Source organism: Candoia aspera, chromosome 1 (assembly GCF_035149785.1).
Source record: "Candoia aspera isolate rCanAsp1 chromosome 1, rCanAsp1.hap2, whole genome shotgun sequence".
Taxonomy (NCBI): domain Eukaryota; kingdom Metazoa; phylum Chordata; class Lepidosauria; order Squamata; family Boidae; genus Candoia; species Candoia aspera.
Window position 1 is genome coordinate 109,529,995 of NC_086153.1, and position 25,606 is coordinate 109,555,600.

The 25,606-nt window shown below is 40.4% G+C and overlaps 1 protein-coding gene across 2 annotated transcripts in view; it reads left to right on the forward strand.

Moving 5' to 3' along the window:
• ASCC3 (activating signal cointegrator 1 complex subunit 3) overlaps positions 1 to 25,606 on the forward strand; it is a 213,930-nt gene that overhangs the window by 81,365 nt on the left and 106,959 nt on the right. For both annotated transcript variants that reach the window (XM_063311715.1, XM_063311724.1), the window contains exons 13-15: positions 14,093 to 14,227; positions 23,931 to 24,122; positions 24,445 to 24,669. In XM_063311715.1, coding sequence (XP_063167785.1) covers positions 14,093 to 14,227; positions 23,931 to 24,122; positions 24,445 to 24,669 — 552 coding nt within the window. The remainder of the gene's footprint in view (positions 1 to 14,092; positions 14,228 to 23,930; positions 24,123 to 24,444; positions 24,670 to 25,606) is intronic.

The window sequence follows — 25,606 nt, forward strand, 5'->3', positions numbered from 1 at the left end:
GCCAATTGGTGAGCAAACCCCCTAAAATCCCAGTGCTGAATGGCTTAGACAGGATGAGCAGGCTAGAGCCACCATTATCCTGGAAGTTGAGGACAATCAGCTAGTCCACGTGCAAGGTATGCAGTCTGCAAAGCAACTTTGGAATGCTTTGAGAGACTTGTATGTAAAGGCAACAGCAGGGAGTAAAGTTACCCTGACAAAAAAGCTGTACAAAGCCTACCTTGCAGAAGGAGATAGCCTTCCTGAGCACCTGCATCATATTCAGCAGCTGTTTGTTGAGTTGCAGGAGAGAGGAATGGAATTTACACCTCTCACAAAATCCTATATCCTCCTGTCCTCACTGAATGAAACGTGGGACACGCTGATTTGTGCCCTGGAGGCTATGCCTGAAGCAGACCTCACCCCATCGTATGTTACACAGCGCTTACTCGCTGAATGGGAGAAGAGAGAGGAAAGATCCCCCCCCATCTCTTCTGGAAAGCTGCAGTACCAGAAAACAAGGGAAAAGAAGGGAAAGGAAGCTGAAGCCACAGCACTAGCCAGCCAGCGATGCTTCACCTGTGGTTCAGCTGGACATTTGCAGAAAGACTGTGCCTTGAGACCCAAGAGTAGAAAGACAGAGAAGAAGAACACAAGGGCAACACAGAAGAAGGCTCTTCAGACAAGCCAAATTGCACAGGTTGCTGAGAAGGGTAATTCTAATGTATGGGTGTTAGATTCTGGGGCCAATTGTCATTTATGTAATTGTAAAAGCTCTTTTGTGCCACTGTCTAAAACTGAAAGACAACGTGTATCTTTGGCTGATGGGTCTGTGACCAAAATTATGGGACAAGGTGACTTGTATTTATCCTGCTTGGGAGAAACTGTAAAAGGTGTGTTGTATGTGCCAAATTTGCAATCAAGCCTTTTATCTGTGGCACAATTGGCTGCAACAGGGTATATCATAACATTTAAGAAAAATGTTTGTGAGATATGTAAAAATGGAAAATTGTGTGCTACTGGTATATTAAAAGACTCCTTGTACATTGTGCAAAATGCAAGGAAGCCAAGCTGCAAGGCTGCAGTTGGCAACACGCCATATCATGACCAACGCGTACACCTGATGCACAGGATATTTGGTCATGCTAATTTCAAGTATATAGCACAAATGCCACAGCTGTGTGCTGACCTAAAGATAAAACCCTGTGACAAATACTTAGATTGTGTAGTTTGCAAAGAGTGCAAAACACTAAAAGCTCCTGTGAGTAAGCACAGTGACAGAGTTACAACTAGACCTTTGGAAATTGTACACTCTGACATTATTGGTCCTTTTGCTCCAAGTCTTGGACAAGCAAGGTATGCAATGACCATCATTGATGATTTCTCAAGATATCTACTTCTTAAAACATAAAGATGAGGCATTTGAGAAATTTAAAGGTTTTGTGACATGGGCAAATGGAAAATTCCCTAGGCCTGTATCTGCACTCCAATGAGATAGAGGAGGAGAGTACCTTTCTCACAAATTCAAAAGGTTCCTAGTGGAAAAGGGGATAGAACAAATTCTAACCCTTACACCCCTCAGCAAAATGGTGTTGCTGAAAGAAAGGGCAGAACCTTGCAAAATGCGATGGAATGCATGCTTAAAGATTCCCATTTATCTTTTAAGTATTGGGGAGAGGCAATATCTACTGCCTGTTATGTACAAAACAGATTGTATAACTTTGTGATTCAGGACACTCTATTCCATTTGTTTTATGGTGTGAAACCAAAGGTAAACCAACTTAGAGGGTTTGGTAGCACTGCATGGGTTCATATTCCAAAACAACAGAGAAGGAAAGGAGGCCCCACAACAAAGAAAGCCATCTTTGTTGGCTATGAACAAAGCCAAAGGAGCTACAGGTTCATAATGGGAGAGAAATTGATAATTAGCAAAAGTGCTTCTTTTGCTGAACAAAACTGGGGGAGATTAAATTCTAGCTCTCCAGTTGACCTGACCACCACAAGAGAACAGCAAGGACTTGCTGATGGTGATCTTTTGCCTGATGAAGACATTAATCCAGAAAAGCAACAATTAAATGTTCTCTCTTAACCTTAAAATATAAAAACATTGCTTATTCATTCTGTTAATCATGTGTTTTCATTGAACCTACCTGTTTAGTGCAAACAGGAGTGGCAGAGGAGAAATGGCTTAAACTGTCTTTGGATTTGTTAATGTATGTATAGTGATAGCATTCTTCTCTTTATCATTTTAATTGCTGTTAAGTATAATTTTCATTTTATAAAGAATTAGCTTGCTTTTATCATAGGTTTATCATAAGTGTGAGTTTCTAGAACAGATTTTTTTTAAAGAGAACTTGGATTCTATCCATTCAAATATTTATAGAATCTCTTCTAATTGAAAAGTCAAAATTCTTACAGGTTGTTGGCTATAATGCATACTGTTGTCTCTTTTTCCACATGGTTAACTGTCCTGTTCCCTCACTTATTATTTTGCCATAATAATTAGGTTAATCTTCCTAATTTTTCCATCAACCTTCAGGGAAACTAGAAGAGTTCCTTTATTTTTGTTTCTGTATGTTAAGCTATCTGAACCTACTGGATTAAATCCAATATTACTCATTAGATGACTTCTTCTGTGCTGCAAACTCTATCTATACATCCCAAACTCTACTAGTCAGCCTTGGTAGAGTCTGAAAGGGCAGCCCCATGTAGAATACATAGCAGTAGTCCAAACATGAGGTAATTAAGGCGTGAGTGACTGTGAAGAGGGAATTGTGGTCCAAAAAGGGGTACAATTGGTGCATTAGACCAATTTGGGCAAAGATCCTCCTGGCTAGAGCTGCCACCTGCTCTTCATGCAGCAGCTGAGTGGGGCCCCAATTGTGCATCAGTTTTGTCTGTAGAATTGCAGTCCCATGCAGAACAAAAGATGGCAAATCTCTGATTCCAGAAAAAAGAATCCACAGCCACTCTGGGTAGTCAGGTTTGAGTTTAAGCCTGTACCTCCCCATCCAGATCTTCACAGCCTCCAAGCACTGGAACAATATCTTGATAGCATTGCTTGTTCTGCCCAGTATTGACAGACAACTTACAGGTAGTCCTCGACTTACAACCATTTGTTTAGCAACCATTCAAAGTTACAACAGTGCCGAAAAAACAAGTATGCACGTGTGACCATTGCAGCGTCCCCACAGTCACGTGATCAAAATTTGGGTGCTTGGCAACTGGCATGTATTTACAACTGCAAATTACAGTTGCAGCATCCCGGGATCATGTGATCACCGTTTGCGACCTTGCCAGGCAGCTTCTGACAAGCAAAGTGAACGGGGAAGCCAGATTCACTTAATGGCCATGGCAAACATTCTTTAAGGCAATTGTTCACTGGTTTACACGAAAAGGACACTGAAGCTTACTATTACAGTGGTCAAGTAAATATTTAACATGTGTGCAAAACCTACTCCAAAAATAGAATGTTCAGAACATTCTGTTTCTTCTCCAGACCACACCATTGTGAGGGTAGTCCAGCTGTTTTCTGGAAGTTAATTGTCCAAAGAAAAAGTGAGCAACAGACAACTTTTGGTTTGGAAGATAAACTTCTAAAAGAAAAGACAGCATTCCTAGCAGGGCCATAACAGTGTTAAGTGTAGCTATTACCTACAAAAAGGTTGCCCATTCCTGTCAGTTTGTCATGGTCAGAAGACTCAAAATTATATCTAAACTGCAGTATTTTCCATATTTATCTTAGACTATTAAGAAACGGTTTTAGAACTGACCCTTAGACAAGATTACAGAACTTGCTAGGGTTTCAGTGGGATCAATCTATGCTATGAAAGTATAGTAAATATGCTGCTAGATAAGATACTGCTGCTGACAGTAATGAATTCTATCTAATGGTTTATAATTCTGTAAGTTTTATTTAAAAATTCACTATTTGACATTTGTTTTGGGAAATTTATTCTATTCAGTGGCCTTCTATCTATTCCAACGTCTCAAATTATATAGGAAGTGAATAATGAGAATTAAATTAAAAAGCTGTGAACATTTTCAGTTCTAACAGAAATAACAGATGACATGAGAGATTTGTTTTTGACCCTTTGACACTCGTTCCAGTTTTAATCAGCTTTCATGATTTATTATAGCTTTATACTTGATTCAAGTCTGAAGTAAATTTAAAAAGAATGCAGATATAATGCTTGTATGCCAGATGTTGGCATTCTTTTATTATGTTTTCTCTAATGAAGTCATTTCATAGTTAATTAGTAGCCATAGTGTGTGTGCAGATGAGTAAATCTCAAAGCATAGTATCAGCCACTTTATGGACGTGTAGACAATTGTGTTGGAGCTCCCATTTTACCATTCTTATTATACTTAACAATAAAAGTAAAACCAGTTATTCTAAAATACATTTTTTAAAGCAAATAATTTCATGTCACCTGCTGATTTAAGGTGCTAAACTTTTGGTAAAGTCTAAAAGTTTTTCCTATTAACTTTTCTTTTTGGTTCTAAGAAATGAAACATGTATTTTATATGAAAAAGATCAGAATGCATTGTTTTATTGTCTGGTGTTCCCCCCAACCTCACCCCACCCCACCACCATTCTATATTCTGGTGCTGTAAGCTGCCTAATGAATCAGACTCGGAATTGGAAGAGCAGGGCTTAACAAGCTCTGATTGTGCAACTCAGGAGTCAATGACCCTGAGATATCTGCAGATGAGGACCAGTAACAGCAGGATCTGATTGGACTTCCGCGGGGGGGGGGGGGGGATGACAGACTGAACATCTCTGAAAGTGCGGAGACGACACTGAGGCTGGAATTGCAATCAAGTGAGGTGCCTGGTCTTGTGGGGCTTCTCTGGAGAAAGGAGAAGATGAAGAGATCATCCATGTGTGCTCCGGATGGCTGCTTTTCACAAGGAAGCCTGCAGGGTCTGAAAGGATTCTGTGGGCACCTTGTGAGTAAGAGCAGCCTGGAGTCCAGGAAAGGATCAGGCTTGCAGCCTCAGCGAAGCCTTTTAAAGGACATTGGATCTAACCAAACCCCATTTCTTAAATCACTTTAGATTACAACTAATGCTAAGGAGATCTTTAGAGTGGCAATTTAACTGAATCATTTGGTGAGTGTTCCTACAGCCCATAATGTATTTAATAGAAAAAGAACAAGACTTAAAAAAAAAAAACTAACTTGCAGCAAAAAGCACAGTAAGAATCTGGATAACAAAAGTTTTAAATGGATAAAGGGTCCTGGGGAGCTTTTTGGACTTTGTTTACTCTAAGTTCCAGGGAATTAATTAAATAAATAGCATGTACCTTCCTGGGAAAGCATTTTGTTATGGCTCACCAAGGAGAATGACTGGTCTGCTTTCTTAAACAAAAGGGATAAGGGACTGTCGTAAAAGTACAGGGATTGAAGACCATAGAAACAGAAGCTTTAAGGGACTGTCGTAAAAGTGCAAGATTTAAGAAACACAAAAGAGGGGGAAAATAGGTTAAAGCTGGCTTTTCTTTTAAATTTCTTTTGGATTTCAAATTAAGACAGAGAAAAATGGCCACTACTAGAGAAGCAATGAAAGAGGGAAGAAGAGGGTCATTGACTGATCAGCCAGATTACCCCTGAGATTTTATGGAGGCTGCTTGAAGAAATGGGAAAGACTGTCACAACATCTGTAACAGCAGCAGTGACAGCCTCCATAGAGGAGAAATTGGTGAATTTGGAGGAAACTGAATAAGAAATTTGAAGAATCAGCAATACAGATTAAAAATGAGATGCAACAAATCTTTTTATTTATTTATCAAATTTTTATCACCGCCCATCTCCCCCTCAAGGAGGGACTATTAAAGAAAAAGTAGAAATTTTGGAAACTAAGACTGAAGCAATAAGCCAAGAGATGGGAAAAGATTTAGTTAATCTGGCATTGTTAGAATTGAGAGAGAAGGAATTTTGCTTGAGGTTGAGAGCAATCCCAGAAGAACCCAGGGAAGATGTAAGGGATAGGATAGTTAAGGCTTTCATAAAATTTTTGGAATGGGACAAAGAAGATATGGAAGCGGAATTGGATAAGATCTGTAGAATCAATACAAGATATGCCAAATTGAGAAACGTCCCAAGAGATATATTAGTGCATTTTGTTAGGAAAAGAACAAGAGACCAGATTCTACAACATTTTAATACAGAGTTAAAGATGGGTAGTTCAGATGTAATCCTACTTAAAGAAATTCCTATTAGAATGCTGTGTAAGAAAAAAGATTACATCTTCCTGACTGACAAATTAAAACAGAAAAATATACCATTTAGGTGGGATGAATTGGAGGGAGTGATTTTGACTTTTAAGCAGCAGAGATTTCAACTTAATTCAGTTCAAAAGGCAAGAGAATTTTGGAATGACATAAGGTTGAACTAGAGGAGATACAAGAGACACAAATGGAAGGTGCTACAGTCAGGACCAGAAATATTGGAACAAGGATAACTGTTTTGGCATTTGGCCTCTGTACACCACCACACTGAAGTTGAAAGGAAACACACCCAGATGGGAGCGAAGTCAGGACTTCCAGCTGTAATTCAAGGGGTTTGACAAAAGTGGGGCACTAACCATTCAGGAAGTACAGCCAGTGGCATACACACACACACCCATCGTTGGTGGCTCATAAGTAATGGAACGAATGGCTGACAAGCAGCTGCATGGCCAGGTGTGGCCTGTTTCCTGGGTACCCCATGACCCATCAAGCAGATAAAAGGCCTGGAGGTGGTTCTGAGTGTTACATTTGCATTTGGTAGCTGTTCACTGGAACTCTCAACATGAGGTCCAAAGAGGTGTCCATGCAAGTGAAGGAGGCCATCATTAGACTGAGAAAACAAAACAAACCCATCAGAGAGATAGCAAAAACATTGGTAGTGGCCAGTACAACAGTTTGGAACATCCTGAAAAAGAAGGAATTAACTGGCAAGCTCAGCAACAGCAAAAGGCCTAGAAGACCACGGAAGACAACTACAGTGGATGACCGCAGAATTCTGCTCATGGTGAAGAGGAACCGTTTCACAACATCTAGCCAGGTCAAGAATGCTCTTGAGGAGGTAGGCATGTCATTGTCAACATCTACGATCAAGAGACTGCTTTATGAATGTAAATACAGAGGCTTCACGACAAGGTGCAAACACTCAAGAACAGAAAGGCCAGATTAGACTTTGCAAACACCTAAAAAAGCCTGCCTGTAAGCACTGGAACACTCAAGTTAGCTGGCTCGATGAAACCCCGGGCTAAATTTTTGTCAATGAACTCCCTGAGTACCTTTTTCTCAGTCTCTGACATGGCGTACATTTTCGGCTTAGGGAGCTTGGCTCCTGGGTCATTTTCTATGGCACAGTCAGTTTTTCTATGGGGCGGTAACTGGTCTGATGGCTTTTCATCAAAAATGTCGGCGAAGTCCGCATACACTCTTGGTGTAGCCGGCTCTGCCTCTGGTTTGGGTACGGGAGAGTTTTTAACCATTATACCGGCTAGTTGGGTGGCCCCCTGCTTGGGCGGTGCTGGGAATGACTGGCTCTTCCCGGTTTTAAAAATCAAGGAGCCCGTGTCCCATTCCACCTGAGGGTTTCTACTTTTTAGCCAAGGGAGCCCCAGTATGATGGCATAGTTTGCTATGGGGGCAACAATGAATTGTAGAGTCTATTTGTGGCCCCCCCACCCCCATGGCTACTGTCTCTGTTCGAAACTCCACTGGACCGCCATGAGCTACAGACCCATCCATTTGGGTGAAAACTATGGGTTGTTTGAGTCTCTTAGTTTGAGGTTCAGCGTGTTGATTAGCGCGGGTTGTATTAAACATTCGGTACACCCCAAATCCAACATTGCTGTGAGATTGGCTTTGTGGCGGGTTCTTAAATTTTTTAACTCCACCCTGACTAGCAACGTCGGGCAGTCATCACTCACCAGTGGGTCTTCTTTGTCGTCGTCCTCGGAAGCTGGCATGCTGTGCCTGGGATTTTCTACCTGCTCGCAGGCGTGATCTAGAACAGGTGAATTTCGTTTCCCACTGGCTTCTGGTCCTCAGCCTCCGATTCCTCACTCAACTCTCTTGGTGGTTCCATTGCCTTGTCCCTTCGGGCCAGCGCAGTTGCAGCCGCTCCCTTGCACTTGGTGGGGGGGGGGGTTGGTGACCTTCCCTCCCGGCTTGGTTGCCTCAATTCCTCCATGGGGGCACTCTGCTGCTCGATGGGAGTCTTTGCCGCATTTGAAGCACCACCCTCTCTTCCAGGTTCTGTCCTTGGTTTCTTTCCTTTCTCAGAACAGTCTCCATTGGGTGAACAGGAACTGACCCAGGGCTCTGGTGTTTCTTCCTGAAGCTTGTGCTCTCAGTTGCCTCCGGAACTGGTACTGGGTGTTTTCAACCTTCCCTGCCAGACAGATACATTCTTTTAATGTGGGGGGATCTCCTCTGCAGAGTGCCCATCTTAGGATCTCTGGCTGCAATCCCCCCTTGAAATAGTCTATTTTGGTGCTCTCAGACCAATCTATAACTTTTCCAGCCAAGGCTTTAAACTCCACAGCGTACTCAGCCACGCTCTTCCCCCCTTGCCTGAGTTGCTAGATGGCTGATTTAGCCCTCATCTTTTCTAAAGGGTCTTCAGACCTCTCCCTCAGGGTTTTCATGAATTCTTTCAAGTTGTTCAGCTCAGGAGCCATAGCATCATGAAGTTGTACATACCAATCAGCTGCAGCTCCCCGAAGCCTTGCCCCGACCTGGCTCACCTTCTTGTATTCCATAGGAAAACAAGTCCCAAACTCCCGCATATAAATGGATGCATTGGTCAAGAAAAAGGCCAGCTGCTGGGGGTCACCGCTAAACTTAACTTGTATATCTTTCAGGGTCCCCTCGTGTGCTGCCTCTGCCGTGGGAGCCACCGTCAATCCATCTTGGCTCTCCTCGTGGCCCCCACTCTGTCGCCGGGCAGGGAGTCGAACCCCTCGACAGGCATCACAGTGCGGTGGTGACCGCGTTGATCAGGCAAGGCCCCTCTGGAAAGCTGGGTTGAGAGCTCACCTGGCAGATACACAAGGGTGTCGGTAGCTTTCAACATGTGCTAAATCATCACCTCCATGGCTGACATCCTTGCTTCCAGCCCTCGGATCACTTGTGGGATCCCATCCACCTCTGACGCTATTCCACAGGACCCCGGGCTCAGCACTTGTACTTCGGCTTCCACGGGTTGAGGGATCTCCCGTCCACCCCCTTTGAGCTTGATGCCGATGGGCCCATCTGTTGGTCCCCCACTCTCACATCAGGGTTTGGGGGTCTGCCACAAAATCAAGGGTGAGGAGTGTGCTCTCCAGCTCTGTTGTGCTCAGCCTGGGTTCAGCTTCTCCTTCACTTTCCCCGCTTCCAGAACTCCCTTCCGATTCTATCCTTTCTTCTTCCACTTTGGCGTACAGCACGGTCTGGTCCGTGTCAGAGGAGAGCGATGGCTCCTTCGCCTTGGATTTTCCATGTTTCAGCATTTCTCATTAACTCTCAACTGGTTAGGATACCCGGGAAGAGTTACCGAATGACAGGATTCACAGCTTAATGTAAGCACTGGCTTACACTCAAGCATTCACACAATAACTGTCTAGAGTTCAAGCTCCTTTTACTGTTTTAATGAAGCGAAATGACCAGCATAAGAGCAAAGCTGCGAATGGGAAGTTCCTGCGCAAACCTACATTTAAAACTACATTCACATAATTACTTTTTCCCCACTTCCCATTAAAGTATGTCACCCCCCTTTTCCATCCAGGTGGCTCTCTGATGTATGTTCTCTCTCTGGCCTTGATGTGTGAATACCATAAATTCCTAGCCATAATAATCCACTCCAACCCAACGCCCGCTCCCATTTGGCAACACAGAGTTTGTTCCCAATGATAAGAGACCAAAGGAAGATGCTCCAATAAGGGGTTCTGTGAACCTTTTGATTGAAGGGATCTGACACTGCCCAGTTCTGGAATAAGATTCTTTGGACTGATGAAACCAAGATTAACTTGCACCAGAATGATGGGAAGAGAAAAGTATGGAGAAGGAAAGGACCAGCTCATGATCCAAAGCATACCACATCATCTGTCAATTGGTGGAGGCAGTGTTCTGACATGGGCATGTATGGCTGCCAATGGAACTGGGTCACTGGTGTTTATTGATGCCCTGACTGCTGATAAAAGCAGCAGGATGAATTCTGAAGTGTCTAGGACTATACTTTCTGCTCAGATTCAGCCAAATGCTGCCAAACTGATAGGATACCACTTCATATTGCAGATGGATAATGACCCAAAACATACAGCAAAAGCTACCCAAGAGTTTCTCAAGGCAAAGAAGTGGGATGTCCTTCAATGGCCAAGTCGGTCACCTGATCTCAACCCAATAGAACATGCTTTTCACTTACTGAAGACAAGACTGAAGGCAGAAAGACCCACAAACCAGCAGCTGAAGGCAGCTGCAGCAAAGGCCTGGCAAAGCAGCTTGAGGGAGGAAACTCAGAATTTGGTCATGTCCATGGGTTCCAGACTTCAGGCAGTCATTGAGTGCAAAGGATTTTCATCCAGGTCTTAAAGGCAATCCTTACATTTGTAATGATGTTGGTTTGTTCCCTTCCTGGGACGAAAATGGATCTGAGGTTTAGGAAACATGCTTGGTAGTCCAATCTGCTTAACAGTGAACAAGAGCATATGTATGGGAATCCAGTCAAGAAGCAGATTTTGTATGAAATCTTGGGTGAAAATATTAAATTATCTTAAGTGGCTCAAAACATGCAGAGAGATTTCACAGCTAGCTTTAATTAATGCTAACGGGGCTCAGCTTAAACTACTCGCATATGTTCAAGCGTTCCTGTCCATTGGTAAGCAATAGGAGTTTGTAGAATATTTGGAATCTGAGCCATTTCAAATTCAGAACATCCTATTTTGAGTTTGACATTCAACAAGGGCAGTTTCTAACATTTTGGAAATGTAACATGTTTCCAACTCAAAACAGGGCAAGTTGAAGTCAAAACAGTTCATGCATTGCTAATTAACAATGATAAAAAGACGTAAGATAACATCTCTGGAAAATCTAAATCTGGATATGTTTTTAAATAACTGTCCACTAACATAAGTTGAATAGCATTGATTTTATTTACAAACCAAAATACAGTTCTATCAAAAAGAAAGAATAATTTATTCTGAACCCTTTGGCTGATGGATAAGATAAAACTATCAGTAGGATGACAGTGGAAAGCTGTATGGTTAATATAAAATTGAAGTATCACTATAATGACACAGCAGAAATGTTCAATGTCATACACTTAACAAAGATTTTGACTGAATTTTCAAGCCCCCTGGGGGACTTGTGAAAATGGCCTGTTCCTATAGATACTCAAAATACTCAGCTTTATAGTCCAAAGTTAATATTTATTAATATTGACCATCCTGGAAGCATTTCAAACATTCCTGCTTCAATTTTAAGGCATACATTTTGAACTGAACATGGGATGTTTCAAATTCAAAATAAAATCTTTTGAATTTGGAATGTTTTGCACACCCCTACCTACTACTAATCAAAGAGATCACTATCAGAAGAGAATTTTAGTGAAAGTTATGTGACTGATGTTTTACGTGGTAGGAATCTTTGTTCTCATGCAGCGCGAAATAGTTTAGAGGTAAGTTGTACATCATAACAGTCAAAACTGCATTTCTGACATATGTTTGTAAAGAGATTTTTGAAATGTTTTAGTTTAAAATTGCTTCTTCTCATAAAGAGTATCATTATAATATTATTTCTTTATACCAATGACTAGTTAAAAAACAAGAACCCCACCCCCACCCCCAAATATTCTGTAGTGCTAACCTGGAGACATTTTCTTTATGCTTTGCTTGCATATTTTGTCATTTAAAAGTTTAGTTTTCTTGAAAAAAGCTACACAAGCTCTCAGCTCTTGAGACACCAGAGCTAGCTTTGAACTTCAGAGTACAGATCTAATTACACAGCTTGTAGCTGTGGAACCACTTTTCTCTATTCCAAATTACTTTTTCCAACTTATTTGCATAATGTAATGCATAGAGGTTAGCCACTGAAATAAAAAATTCTCTTGACATAGTTAGGACAGGCTGTGTTAACCCTCTTCGGTCTGTGGTGTTTTGTTTTTCGAGCTCATTTAATAGGCTGAATAAAAAGGGTGCCTTTTGAAAATCTTATTTGTTGGTCTTGGACCAATACTGGTCTATTTTTTTCTTCCTGATATTGTATTTTTGAAGTAATAATAAATGAAGCTTGCATTCTACATGCTGAATACCTTGCTGATACAGGAACTGATGCTACTCCCATATCCACATCTGGATATAGGACAATGGAATTCCCAAATTTTAACACTCTCCTCACGCAGCCTTAGTTTACAGAAAAGAAACAATTCTTTTAAATCTTACAGGTTTGTAAAAATCATACCTAGTGTAAAGAAAGTGGGTAGAAATATATTTTTCCTTCTCTCCTAATTTTAGAACTCTGAGTGACCCATTGAAATGCACTGGTAGCAGATTGAGGTCAGACAGAATTAAGTTGTTTTTCACACAGTGCTTATTGAGTTAAGAATCCATTGCTGCAAGATACGGTGCCAACTACTGGCTCTCAGGGTTGTTTTAAAAGAGCCTCATTAAACTAACGGAGTCTTGGTGATTTGTGATCGGGAAGTGGATGGTTTTATTCTACTGAGGGACCCCTTCCAAGCATTCTTCCTAATGAAAATTGTTTTGTTTTGTTTTGTTTTATTATTAAAAAGATTTGTATGGCCACTCATCAGTGCACAACTCTGGGCTCACAACAGCAATAAAACCACAAAAAAATAAAACCCTAAAAAACATAAAAACAAGGACTAAAGCCCATTGCCTCAATTGTCCTCCGGGGATGCCCCAGCAACCATCCACAGGCTCTCATCGCTGTACCCCAGCATCTGGAGGAAAAGCCAGGTCTTTATGACCTTCTAAAAGGCTAAAAGGATGGGGTCCTGCTTGCCTCTGGGAAAGTGTTCCAAGGGTAGGGGCTACCAGAGAAAAGGCACACTTCCTAGGTGTCACTAGGTGGCAATATATCAGGGAAGGGATCTGGAATGTGCCCTCTCTATCCAACGTGGTAGGGTGGGCAGGTACCCTCAGGGAGGGGGGGTCCCACAAATAAAGCCCCATGCCATATAAGGTTTTAAAGGAGACAACTAGCTCCTTGAATTGCACCCACAAGGAAACTGTGAGTTAGTGCAGATGTGACATGGGCAAACCGAGGGGCACCCATCCCTGCATGTGCCACTGCATTCTCGACCAGGTTTAACTTCTGGGCAGTCTTCAAGGGTAGCCCAATGCAGAGCACAATACAGTAGTCCAACTAAAAAGTGACTAAGGCATGAGTGACGTGAGAAAGGCCTCCCTGTCCAGGAATGGGTGCAATTGATAGACCAGATGAGTCTGTGCAAAGGTCCCCTATCCCCAGCTGCCACCTGCTCCTCAAGCAAGAGCCACAAATTCAGGAGGACCCCCAAATTGCACACCAGCTCTGTCCAGGGAAATGCAACCCCATCAAGGGTCAAAGGTGGCATTTCACCAGATCCGGGGGGGCCAAAAACCCAAAGCCAAACCCAGGAGTACTGGTGTGTGGCATTTTTAGTCTTTATGTTCTTTTAAACCATTTGCCTTTTCTAAGCCCTCAATGTGCATACCAGTGTTCAGGCTGAATGCTTTTATCTATTTTTACTTGAGATTTGTTCTCAGTTTTATGTGCACATGATTATGCTTTATGTGTGTATGAGCATCAGGAGTAACTTTATTTAAATATTCCATTATATAAATTCTTAAACTTGTTCTAGTCTACAAACAGTTTATTCATATTATACGCTTTCTTAGCATTATAACTCTGTTCCTCTCTGAAAGCTAACTCTACATTATATTTTTTTAAAGACTTGTATAAGTGTATTTATGTTGCTATTTATTCATATTCATGTAAGTGTGTATCAAAAATATTGTGTACTGGCTTTGGATTAGAAGAATTAGTTTAGATAACCACAAACATTTTGTTACAGAAAAATAAATATAAAGCTTCGCTATATCTAAACATATATTACATCTTTTTTGTGTCAAGGTGATGGTGTTTGTTCATGCTCGAAATGCTACAGTCCGGACTGCTATGGCTCTTCGTGAAAAAGCTAAAAACAATGGTCACATATGCTATTTTTTACCATCCCAAGGTCCTGATTATGGGCAGTCAGAAAAACAAGTAAGTGACAGTTTTGTCTGATTAAAGCAAGATCCATTTATGTACAAAATCCCATCAGATATACTGAGAATTTATGAGAAACAGGGTAGTGTAGTGGTTAAGGTGCTGGCATAGGAGCTGGCAGACCCATGTTCTAGTTCTCCCTTAGGCACGGAAGCCGTCTGGGTGACGCTGACCCCTGGATGGGGAGTCATAAGACTACCAACCCGCACTGGACCAGTGTGGCAGATAAGGGTTCCTAATGAAGAGACCTTCATCCAGCAGTGGATAACAACAATAGCAGCATAGGGATTGTAGTCTAGCACATCTAGAGGACACCATGCTGAGAGGCTGACCTAGCCTTCATCCTGGAGAAATACTGAAAGCCTCTTACTGCAGTGGTTCCTGGCTTTTGTGAAAATAATATCTGGACTCCCAGTATAAACAATTGGGGATTAGAGTCCCCCTCGGGGGAGATGGGCAATGACAGAAATTTGGAAAAAAATATATATATGAAAATAAAATTAGGGAGTAGCTTTATTTGTTGAAAGAAGGAATCGTTTGCTTCAGCATCTAGTTTCCCTGGAATATAAACCGAAGAGAAGCATATTGCCTGATAGGAGAAAGAGCTGTCTAGATCCTGTTCCGTAACTGAACTGGTTCCTCATTGAGCCATCTCATACCCATTCTCTTTACAGTACAGTTCAATTGTCCCCTCTTTTTAAACCAAACTGCTTGTTTGATTAGGTTGAAGGGGCCTAATTTGATATTCCTCATAGTGGTTATATTTATATTCTTTATGTTTGAGGGGGTTTTTATGTTGAACTTTAGAATCACAAATAGAGCTTTTCTTCAGGCAGAGATTATGCTTTTGACATGAACAAGTTATTTTAAGACATTTCCATCATCACCCCCATCACTATTTTCCTACTCCCAAAAATTAGACAGAAAAGTAAACCTGTCCCCACTGCAGTATTCTCAGAGAATCCAGGATAACTCTTCCATTTTAACATCAATTTGTTTGGTGGGAAATGCAGTCTTCTTTTCAGATAAACACAACGATCAAGAGGTTATATGAGCTTGGAGGATCTTAAATTAGCATACAAACTGGAATGAAGCTGAAATAGATCCCCTGAAAAGGAGTTAGGGTATGGGGACCTAACTTCCTCAAAGCTGTTCACTACTGTTTTTCTTCATAAGCTTGCTCAGCAGTTGCCAGAGTTTTGCAGAACTTACTTTAAGCTAACCAAGCTACGGCTTAAATTCCTTTTCTCTTTGCCTAAACCAACTAAACAAAGCTAATAAAGTTTCTGCCTGATTTACTTATCCAATCCTTATTTTTTACTCTCTTATTTCTTCCCAGCTACAATGCAGACAAAAGGTCACTCATAACTAATTTACATTAGAAAAATATGTTTTGTCTACTGATGAAATTCCACAAAGAAATTTGAGTCTATTCGTATTTTTCTTTTTGTTGGTACTTCATGACAAGCCATTCTAAGTAAGATCAATTTGTTCAGTGATGTCTACATCTTACTAAAAGATTAATATTTCCTGTAAGTGATGGCTTGCTGCTCAAGTCCTTAAGTTGCTTTCTCATTAAAGATAATTAATGGAAATATTTCACTGCCCAGTGAGACAAATGAACAAAAGATATGTTTTCATCCACTGACGTTTTTAGAAAAGAATCATTTATAATTCGTATCAAAATTTGGCTCACTTATGTAAAAGATCATAACAAATGTACATCAAAGATTTGATTCAGATATAACCTTGTTAAATGGTTAGCAGCTTTCTGCTTTTAGCAACATTTTTTATTTCTGATGTTATGAATGTTAACAGCAACTAAATTTTACTTTTTAAAATACAGTGTAATAAATGAATGAAAAGGAAAGCTTTAATGTACAGTATGTATAGTAAGATGGCATACTGTCAACTAACCAGTTGCTCTTACCCCATGTATATTCAGGTAACAACTTTCCCAAATTAAAAACCCAACAATTTTCTACAACTATTGACCAGTCTCTACCCGTTTCACTTGGGTTTCAGGCTGGGATTTAGTACTGAGGCAGCCTTGGTCATGCTTGCTGATGACCTGCAGCAGAGCCAGAATGGAGAAGGTGCATCTGTCCTTGTGCTCCTTGACCTCTCAGTGGCTTTTGGTACAGTCAACCATAGTATCCTTCTGAGCCAGCTCTGTGGGTTGGGGGCACAGTTTCCTGTCTCTGGGGCCAGTCACAGTCAGCATTGGTTGGGGGAGAAAGATCACTCCCTAGGCCCTCCCATGTGGAATGAGGCAGGGTTCTACTCTCTCTCCCCTCCTTTTCAACATCTATATGAAACTGCTGGTAAGGTCATCTACCAGTTTGGGGTTCAGTATCATCACAATACTGATGATTCTCAACTATATCTTTTGACCCCAGGCCAGCCAAGAGAGGCTGTCCAAGTTCAATATTCAAAATTATATTGATCTGGCTTGTTTAATTGTTCATCTTTAATTATAATGCAGGTAAAAATCGACAGTATGTATTTGAAATGAACTGAATAATACGGTAGAGGGGGATGAAATAAACCTATAATCAGCTATAGTGTACTATTGACTTAGGAAAGCAAAAAAAACACCCAGGTGAATCCTGGGATCTTCTGAAAAACACTGAAGTTCTGAAAAATGCTGTTTTAAGATATCACTGTCCCCATGCAACTAGAATTGTGATCCTGGAATCCTTAAATTGATAAAACAGCAATTCAGCATGGCAACTAATTTCTCTGAAAAGCTTGTTTTGCAACTTTCAGTCTACTTTCTGCTTTGTTACTTTGAATATACAGTGTCTCCTAATAAGGACAGCAGAAGAACAGTAGAAGCTACTTTGATTGCATTGTGCAGATAACAAAAGTAAACCACAATAATGTAGTCTCCAAGTTGAACCCAACTACTTGTAACTCTACAGACATGTCTACGCAGTTTTCTTGGCAGTAATACAGAAGTGCTTTGTTTTCTTTTGGGATTTTTTTTTACTTCCGATTGAAAAAGCAAATAAAGTTTCATTAATTCAAAGAATCTTATTCATATGTATCCATCATTTGCTTAATCCTGAGAATTTGAGATCAGCTCAGATGATCCTATTGTAGTGCTTCTGAAATGTTTTGTTTCTTAGACCAGCATAAATGTCATTCATAATAAATACTGTTCATCTATCTATCTATCTATCTATCTATCTATCTATCTATCTATCTATCAAATTTGTCACCACCCATCTCCTCCAACCGGAGGGACTCTGGGCGGTTTACAATATAAAACAATAAATATATAATAAACTATAAAACAATTTCACAAAGCTACCAAATATAATAAAATTCAGATGGCTGTGGTCTCATTCAGTCACTGCGTAGGAGGGCACTTCAAGGCACTGGCCAACCCCAAGTATGACTATTCTCCTCCCTGCCCCAAGCCCGGTGGCAGAGCCAGGTCTTCAAATTTCTCTGGAAGGCTAGGAGCGCTGGAGCTAATCTCACCTCCAGGGGCAGGATGTTCCAAAAGGCGGGTGCTACTGCAGAGAAGGCCCGCCTCCTGGACCCCACCAGGTGGAATTCTCTTATCGATGGGGTAGCATGCCTCTCTGCATGATCAGGTGGGACAGGCTGATGAAGCAGGGAAGAGGCAGTCCCTCAGGTAACCCGGTCCCATGCCATATAGGGCTTTAAAGGTGATAGCCAACACCTTGAATTGGATCCGGAAGCAGACTGATATCCAGTGCAGCTCGTGAAGCAAAGGTGTTATGTGCGCCCTTCTAGGGGCACCAAAAATAGCCCATGCGGCCGCATTCTGGACCAGCTAAAGCTTCCGGATACTCTTCAAGGGTAGCCCCATGTAGAGCGCATTGCAATAGTCTATATGGAAGATAACAAGGGCATGAGTGACTGTTCGAAGGGCCTCCCGATCCAGGAAAAGGCATAACTGGTGCACAACATGAAGCTGTGCAAAGGCCCTTCTGGCCATGGCTGCCACCTGCTCTTCGAACAGGAGCCGTAAGTCCACGAGGACCCCCAAGTTACGCACCGGGTCTGTCTGGGGCAGTGCAACCCCATCCAGAACCAAAGATGACATCCCAGATACGGAAGAGCCCTTAACCCACAGCCACTCGGTCTTACCAGGGTTCAGCTGAAGCCTGTTGTTCCCTATGCAGACCCCTACAGCCCCCAGGCACCGAGAGAGGGCAGTCATAGCATCACTTACCTCACCTGGGATGGAGATATACAACTCTTCATGGCCTTGCAGTTGAACATGATGCAAGAGTAGTAAAATCAAGAGGGCTGTTTGATGGTTCTCCTGTTATTGTGCTGGGACTCTATTGGGAGTGGTCATCCTTTTCAGGCATGATGATCTTAACACTTTTGACTCTCAATGTGTAATTATGTTATCGAGTCTAGGGTGGTCTCAAAATCTGGGGAGAGAAGCGTTAAAGATGGATTTGTGAATCCATCCTCCATGCTGCTTTTATATCAAACAGGCAGTTTCCAGATTAGGTACTGATAAGTGCTGTACAAGAGCTTTAGTGCTCACAGTGCCAATCTTAAGCAACTGGTTCTGGTATATTTAGCGAGTAAAACCATCCATATTTAAACTTAAATGTCTGAGGTGCTTCTTAGGCATTTTATTGGTTGGCTACTTCCAAAAAGAAAAGTACTAAGTATCCTAAAAATCAGAGAAGTGCATAAATCATGTGCATCACCAGATTTGTCTTCAGATTTTTGGAATCCAATATAGTGCTTTTCGATAAAGATCAAAATAAACAATCTACAAAACCTCCATCAATATGTTTAGAAATAATTGTGTAAGATTTGAGTTGAGTGTGATTGAAAAGCTACATGGGAAACTGTCTTTTTACTGTATATGCTTTATGGAATTATTTTAATTCATCTGCAAGTCACTTCTCTATAAGGTAACTTCAGAATGCAATTGGAGATAGCTCCATAAAGTCTATATATAAGATAGCTTCATTATGTTAAAAAAATAACAAGTGTGTATGTATGAGAAAGAGAGAGAAAGAGATAAGCATTGAGAGCCACCTTGTGGCTTTCTTGTTACTGCATATTCTTTTCTTGTGTTTTTCTATATAATGGATTTTTTTTCTGTTAGATTTTTTATCCCACCTTTATTTTTATAAATAATATAATCTTGATTTAGGATATCTGTCTTTCATTATTGCATATTTTCACTCTAAAAGTAAAGTAAGGCATGTTATATTTGCCAAAACTGGATTACTAAATTCTAAAGTTAAGACATTTCTAAATGAGAGCTGGTGCTACAGTGGCATAGTGTCTTTCATGGGTAATCTAGTAGTTTATCACTCTTTTTAATAACTGGATAATTAAGTGTATTTGCTAATTAATGTTGATTTTACCCCGACCCTAGATCTAATGGGTGTATGTGTGGTATCTACAGGTAGTCCTTGACTTACAACCACAATTGGGACCAGAATTTCCATCCCAAGTTGAGTCACTATGTTACTGGATCTGATTTTACAACCATTTTACAGCGATTGTTAAGTAAATCCAGCTTCCCCAATGGGCGTTTTTTGCTGGAAAACGGCAAAAAACTTAGCAAAGCGTGATCATGTGTCCGCGGGATGCTGCAACCGGTCGTAAATGCAAGGCAGTTGCCAAGTGCCCGAAATGCGATCATGTGACCACTGATAGTGGTGCGACATTTTGCAACGCTTGGAAGTGCTTTACAGGTTGTTAAACAAATGGTTGTAAGTCAAGGACCACCTGTATTCTGTTTTGACGTGGTTGAGTTTTGTAATTGGATAGTTATAAAACAATTCAGTGAATACTTAGTGCATGTGTGCGTGCTCCCTCTGTGTATTGTATATTTATGTGTATGTAGATGTGCATGTGTGTTTCTATGTGTGTTTATCATAAGGGCCTATTTGACTTCTCACAGTTGAAGCTTTTAATGAGAATTTTTTTCACCTTTTGCTTTCCAAGAACTCCGATAGCTCCGAGCAGCTGTGTATTCAGATAGTAATTAGCTTTACAGATGAATGACACTAAACTTAGGACAAATTACAGCCTGCTGATTTCTATATTTACACACACACACACACACACACTGTCTGTCTATCTGGTGTGAGTTTTGCTATGGGAGTGAATGGGGGGCAGGGGAGAAATTAAAGAAAAAAGGTGCCCGCTACCCATTTTTGTAGTGTGAGTTATATATGGCTCTTGAGTTGACAGACGTTAACAATATCTATGTTGTATACCTACAATACAAATCTATCTATCTATCTATCTAATCCAGTAAGCTTGTATAGCAATACTATTTTTGAGAAGTAAGAGAAATATCTGTGAACCAATGCAGCTCATTTTATTTTCAAAGTCTTTTAAAAATTTTCTGTAACATTGCAATTTCTTATGGAATATACAGTAGATTTCTTATTTATTTAAATGTCTCATGCCATTTTAGAAAGAGCACATAAATGAAAGGAAGCTGGAGATTAAAAATTTTATCTATCTATCTATCTATCTATCTATCTATCTATCTATCTATCTATCAGATTTATTCCCCGCCCATCTGACTCAGAGAGCAACTCTGGGTGGTTGCAAAAATAGTGCATGAAGTGTCTTTTTGATACTAAGATTAGTAGAAGGCTCTTTCTTCTTCACTTTCAGAATATGTTTCTTTTATTCTTCCATGTCTTTTTGTTCTATTCAGTATTTTTCCTAGTCAACAGCAAGGGAAAGCGAAATGTCAAAGTTAACATTAAAGAAAAAATGTATTTTTAAATTAAAAACTCATTAAATTCTACTGTGCAAAGCAACGTAGCCTTGCTTTAAGAGCTTCTCTGGCCTAAAAGGATATTAATTTAAATAAATAAACTTACATCACTATTACTTAGAAACAGCACCACACTTTGCTAATTCTTCTGTCATGAGTGATGTCTAATTAGATGAGTTGGTTCCCAGACTGATAAGATTTCAGGAGACTGTTAGGTAAACAATCAGCAGCAAGCTTCCCCATTATTAGTTAAGAGACCTGCCTCCACACAGTTCATCAGAAGGCTTTGAGAAAGAGAATCAGAAAATCTCCACCTTAAATGTACATGGGGATATATCAGTTCTAAACAGAAAACAATTCAGTTATTGTCATTCTTATAACTCCATCCCACCCATCTCTATAAATCTTGTTAAGGAGGACTCTTTAAAAAATGGCGGGGGGGGGGGGAAATCACTTTCAGTTTAGGCATCTGCAATTATTTAGGAATAATCTTATTCCTTGCCTTTGTTGGGAAATAGTATTACTTCAGGTGAGAAATGCAATAACATTATATGCCTGTGTGTGAAAGAGTGACAGGAAGGGTAGCTCTCAATATCCTGTTTTCTCTTTAGTTGTATGCTGCCTATTGTATCTATCAAATGGGGAAAGGTATTTTTTTATTTTTTTATTTAGTATGTTGGAGGGTTATGGAATAGAATACATGCCTCGAAGCACAGACTTAAGGAATCTTGCAGTCAATTTATAGCCATTTTAACCAAATATACAGCGTTCTGCTGTACATACCTTAAAATTTCCCTAAATTCAGGCTATTCTTTTCCATGGGTAAGAGGCAATTATTTTTGTGCCCTAAATCCCACCCTCAACTGATGGAGGAAAAAAAAGCACACAACAGGCATGAGTTTTGCTGTGGGGGAAATGGGTGCCCCCCACCCAGGTTTGCAGTGGCTCTTGAGCTGAGAGACGTCACAATACCTGTGTTGTATGCCTACAATACTACTCACCAGAATCAACCAGATTGGGACCATCTGTAAATATTTTTAAATATGCTCTTTCCCGTTTTCCCTACCCTGGCCAAAATGACTGTTGCATTGGAAGGTTCTTCAGTTGGCAAATTGCATATGACACAACATTCATCATAAGGCGAGTTTTCGCATTGAAATTTGTAGCTGTCAATACTTTGTATAGGGTTTTCATTATAGCATTTATTTATAACCTAGTTTACGCAAGGTTGAACAAATATAATCAGAAACATCTATAATTGTGATAGAGGTCTAAAAATTATAGCAGTATTGACAGTCTATTGTACTATGAAAAACATTAAATCAAAGTGGTAAGCTATCAGTTACACTGTGCTGCCTTTCCAAACGTTTGCAGGCTCACTTTCTTTCAAAAGACTTCCAAGATCAGTAGATTCAGAGCCCTCTGCCACCTTTTAACCTTTGTGGAACGCCTGTATTATGTTGATAAATATGTATCTGAATCTTTTATTCCTATACAAATTGTGTCAAGTTTAGCTGACATTCTAGTTTCTCAGAAGATATCTTGAGAAACTATTAGCCTTGAAATAATCTCCATGGTATCCATGCAAATGAAACAAGAAATACCGATGGCGGTCTAAATTGCTTATCCAGTTTGGATATTTTAAATTCTTCAGTACAGGTTGTTTTAAGGCATGCCTTTGAAATCTGATGACCTAAAAAGTTGGTTTTGGAATATGGACTGTCTCTGTTGACCTGAGAAAAGATTTTTGGGGAGAGGGTATGTTTTGTAGCAATAGTGGCTCAATTTTGGGAAGCTTTTTTTTGTCCCCAAAAGATAGGGTAGGTATGGGAGTGTGAGGATTCTGGAAAGAAAACTCCATCCCTTTCACCCCCCTCCTGCCCCCCAAAAGCATATTTCCACTGAACTCAGTAGTAGTTTCACATTTTTGTTGGGTTTGGGGTTTATTTATTTCATTTAATAAATTTATATGGCCAGCCAACTCACACACAGTGACTCCAGCTGGCTTACATATTTAAAATCCACAATATAAAAAAACCATCAAACCCTCACCCCACCCCCCCGGGGTGGCTACAAACACAATCAAATCAGTCACTTGATTGGCTCAGTCTCAACCTGGGGTCCCCAGGCCTACTGACAGAACTGTGTCTTCAGGGCCTTTCAGAAAAGTATCAAGGTGGGGACCAATCTAATCTCCAGGGGAATGATGTTCCACAGGGAGGGTGCCACCAAAGAGAAGGCCCTTTTTCATGCTCCCACTAGATGAACTTCCCTCAAAGAAGGGGCCCGTAACATACTCTGCCTTCCCACTCTGGTGGGCCGGGTAGATGTAACTGGGGAAAGACGGTTCTTCAAATAACCAGGCCCCAAGCCATGTAGGGCTTTAAAGGTGATAACCAGCACCTTGAATTGGACCCAGAAGCAACCAATGCAGCTCCTGCAAAAGAGGTAACACATGAAGCTTCTGGATACTCTTCAAGGGCAGCCCCATGTAGAGTGCATTACAATAGTCAAAACAGGAGGTGGCTAGGATGTGGGTGACTTTGAGAAGGTCATGGATCAAGCTGTTTTTTCATTGCAAAAAAACGAGTATGACAACAGCTATGGCCCTTTTGCATACTAAATTTCTAATTTTGCAAATTCAGAGGTTTTTTTATCCTTATGTTTGCCTTGATAAGTATATTTTAGTTCAAGGCTTAACCTAATAACTCTCTTCAAGTAACAGATGGTGTCTAACAATATTTTACTGTCTGCATTGATCAGGATTTTATATATAGTAAGCTGTCAGTTCTGAATAATATGTGACTAGAGGTGCATTAAGTTTGCATCCTATTTACTGTATGCACACATGGAAATCTCTGTGATTTTGAACATGCTGGGATTGCTATATGTTTTTCTGTAAACATTGTATTAATTTTGTATATATTTCCCTTGTCCCTTGAAAAGGTGCAGAAGTCCAGAAACAAGCAATTACGTGAAATGTTTCCAGATGGATTCAGTATTCATCATGCAGGAATGCTCCGGCAAGACAGAACTTTAGTAGAAAACTTGTTTTCTCGTGGTTACATAAAAGTCTTGGTTTGTACTGCTACATTAGCCTGGGGTGTCAATCTTCCAGCTCATGCAGTCATCATTAAGGTAAAAGCATGTGCTCTGTCTATTTTGGCCATTAGACATCCATAAAGTGTCATGGAACATGATTTTTTCACTATTTGCAGAAGAGGGGAGGAAAGATCTGCTGCTAATTATCTAGCAGTGTTGGAAAAGGTTGTTTGTTAAACTGACTCTCCTTTGGGAATCGAGTTGGATAGTAAAGATTTAAATATATCGCAGATTATAAAAGGATTACCTTCAGTACACTTTTGAAAGCCTGTTGTATTTGCCTAATTTTGGTCTTCAGCTCATCTGGTTTATAATTATGTGTGTTTATGTTAATTTTTATTAACTTTTTGTCAAATAGGGAACACAGATCTATGCTGCAAAAAGAGGATCCTTTGTTGACCTTGGAATTTTAGATGTCATGCAGATATTTGGTCGAGCTGGACGGCCCCAGTTTGATAAATTTGGAGAAGGTGTCATTATTACAACACATGACAAACTCAGTCATTATCTGACTCTGCTTACTCAGCAGAATCCAATTGAAAGTCAGTTTCTTGAAAGCCTTGCAGACAACTTGAATGCAGAGGTACGTTTTCTTAAGCAATTCTACATGCTTAATATACACAGGCCTTTAGAGAACAGTATAAATAAAATGGAGGAGAAAGGGGGGAACAATGCTATTTATATTTAGATCTATAAATTGTAACTATTTCATAAACTGTTTTGCATGGGTATGCTGTGACACTGGTAACATTAAGCAAGAAATCTAATGCTTCATAGGGTGCAGTATTTTAAAGCATGTGACGCAATGTCCCAATAGTGTTTTCTGTGAAATTATGCATACTTCTTAAATCAAGAAATAATACTGAAAGTATTCTCTGAATAATACTATAATGAGTATAAGTTATTCAACATATCAGGAGACCTGGCTCTTCATAATCTGTTGTGTTCTTTCTAAGAGTTTGGCTTTCAAGACCACATGATTTGAAAAGACAGTCCTTTCCCTCATTTTTTTTTAATCAGGAATGTGCAGAATGGGGACAGAATATTCTTCTTGTCTCCTGGAATAAAGTACCATAGCTGGAATACCATTGCTTTTCCAGAAGTAAACACCATGTATCACTCCCAATTTACTTAAAGTACACTTCTAGACAGACCCTTGAATAGCTGGATTGGCATGACCCAAGAGAAAAATGGAATGTTAGAGTATTCCCTGGAACTTTCTGTTCCCGTGAACCATTTTGCGCATCAATAATTCTGAGCAAGGCTTCCCTGGTAGAAAAGAATTCGATTGGCATGGATTAATGTCTACCCCAGAGACCCCAAATTTATAAGTGCAGAACTCCTTGCAGAAGTAATTAACACAGCGTTCCAGAAATGGACAGAGGCAGATTTGGCTTTGTCCCTAAAGCTCCTCTCTTGTCCTGATGGGCCCAAGGATTTGGCACTTCAGAAAAACGTAATCTGAACAGCTAATTTATTCCTGTGGGTTTTGACAGGAGATAATTTAAATCTGTCTGTCT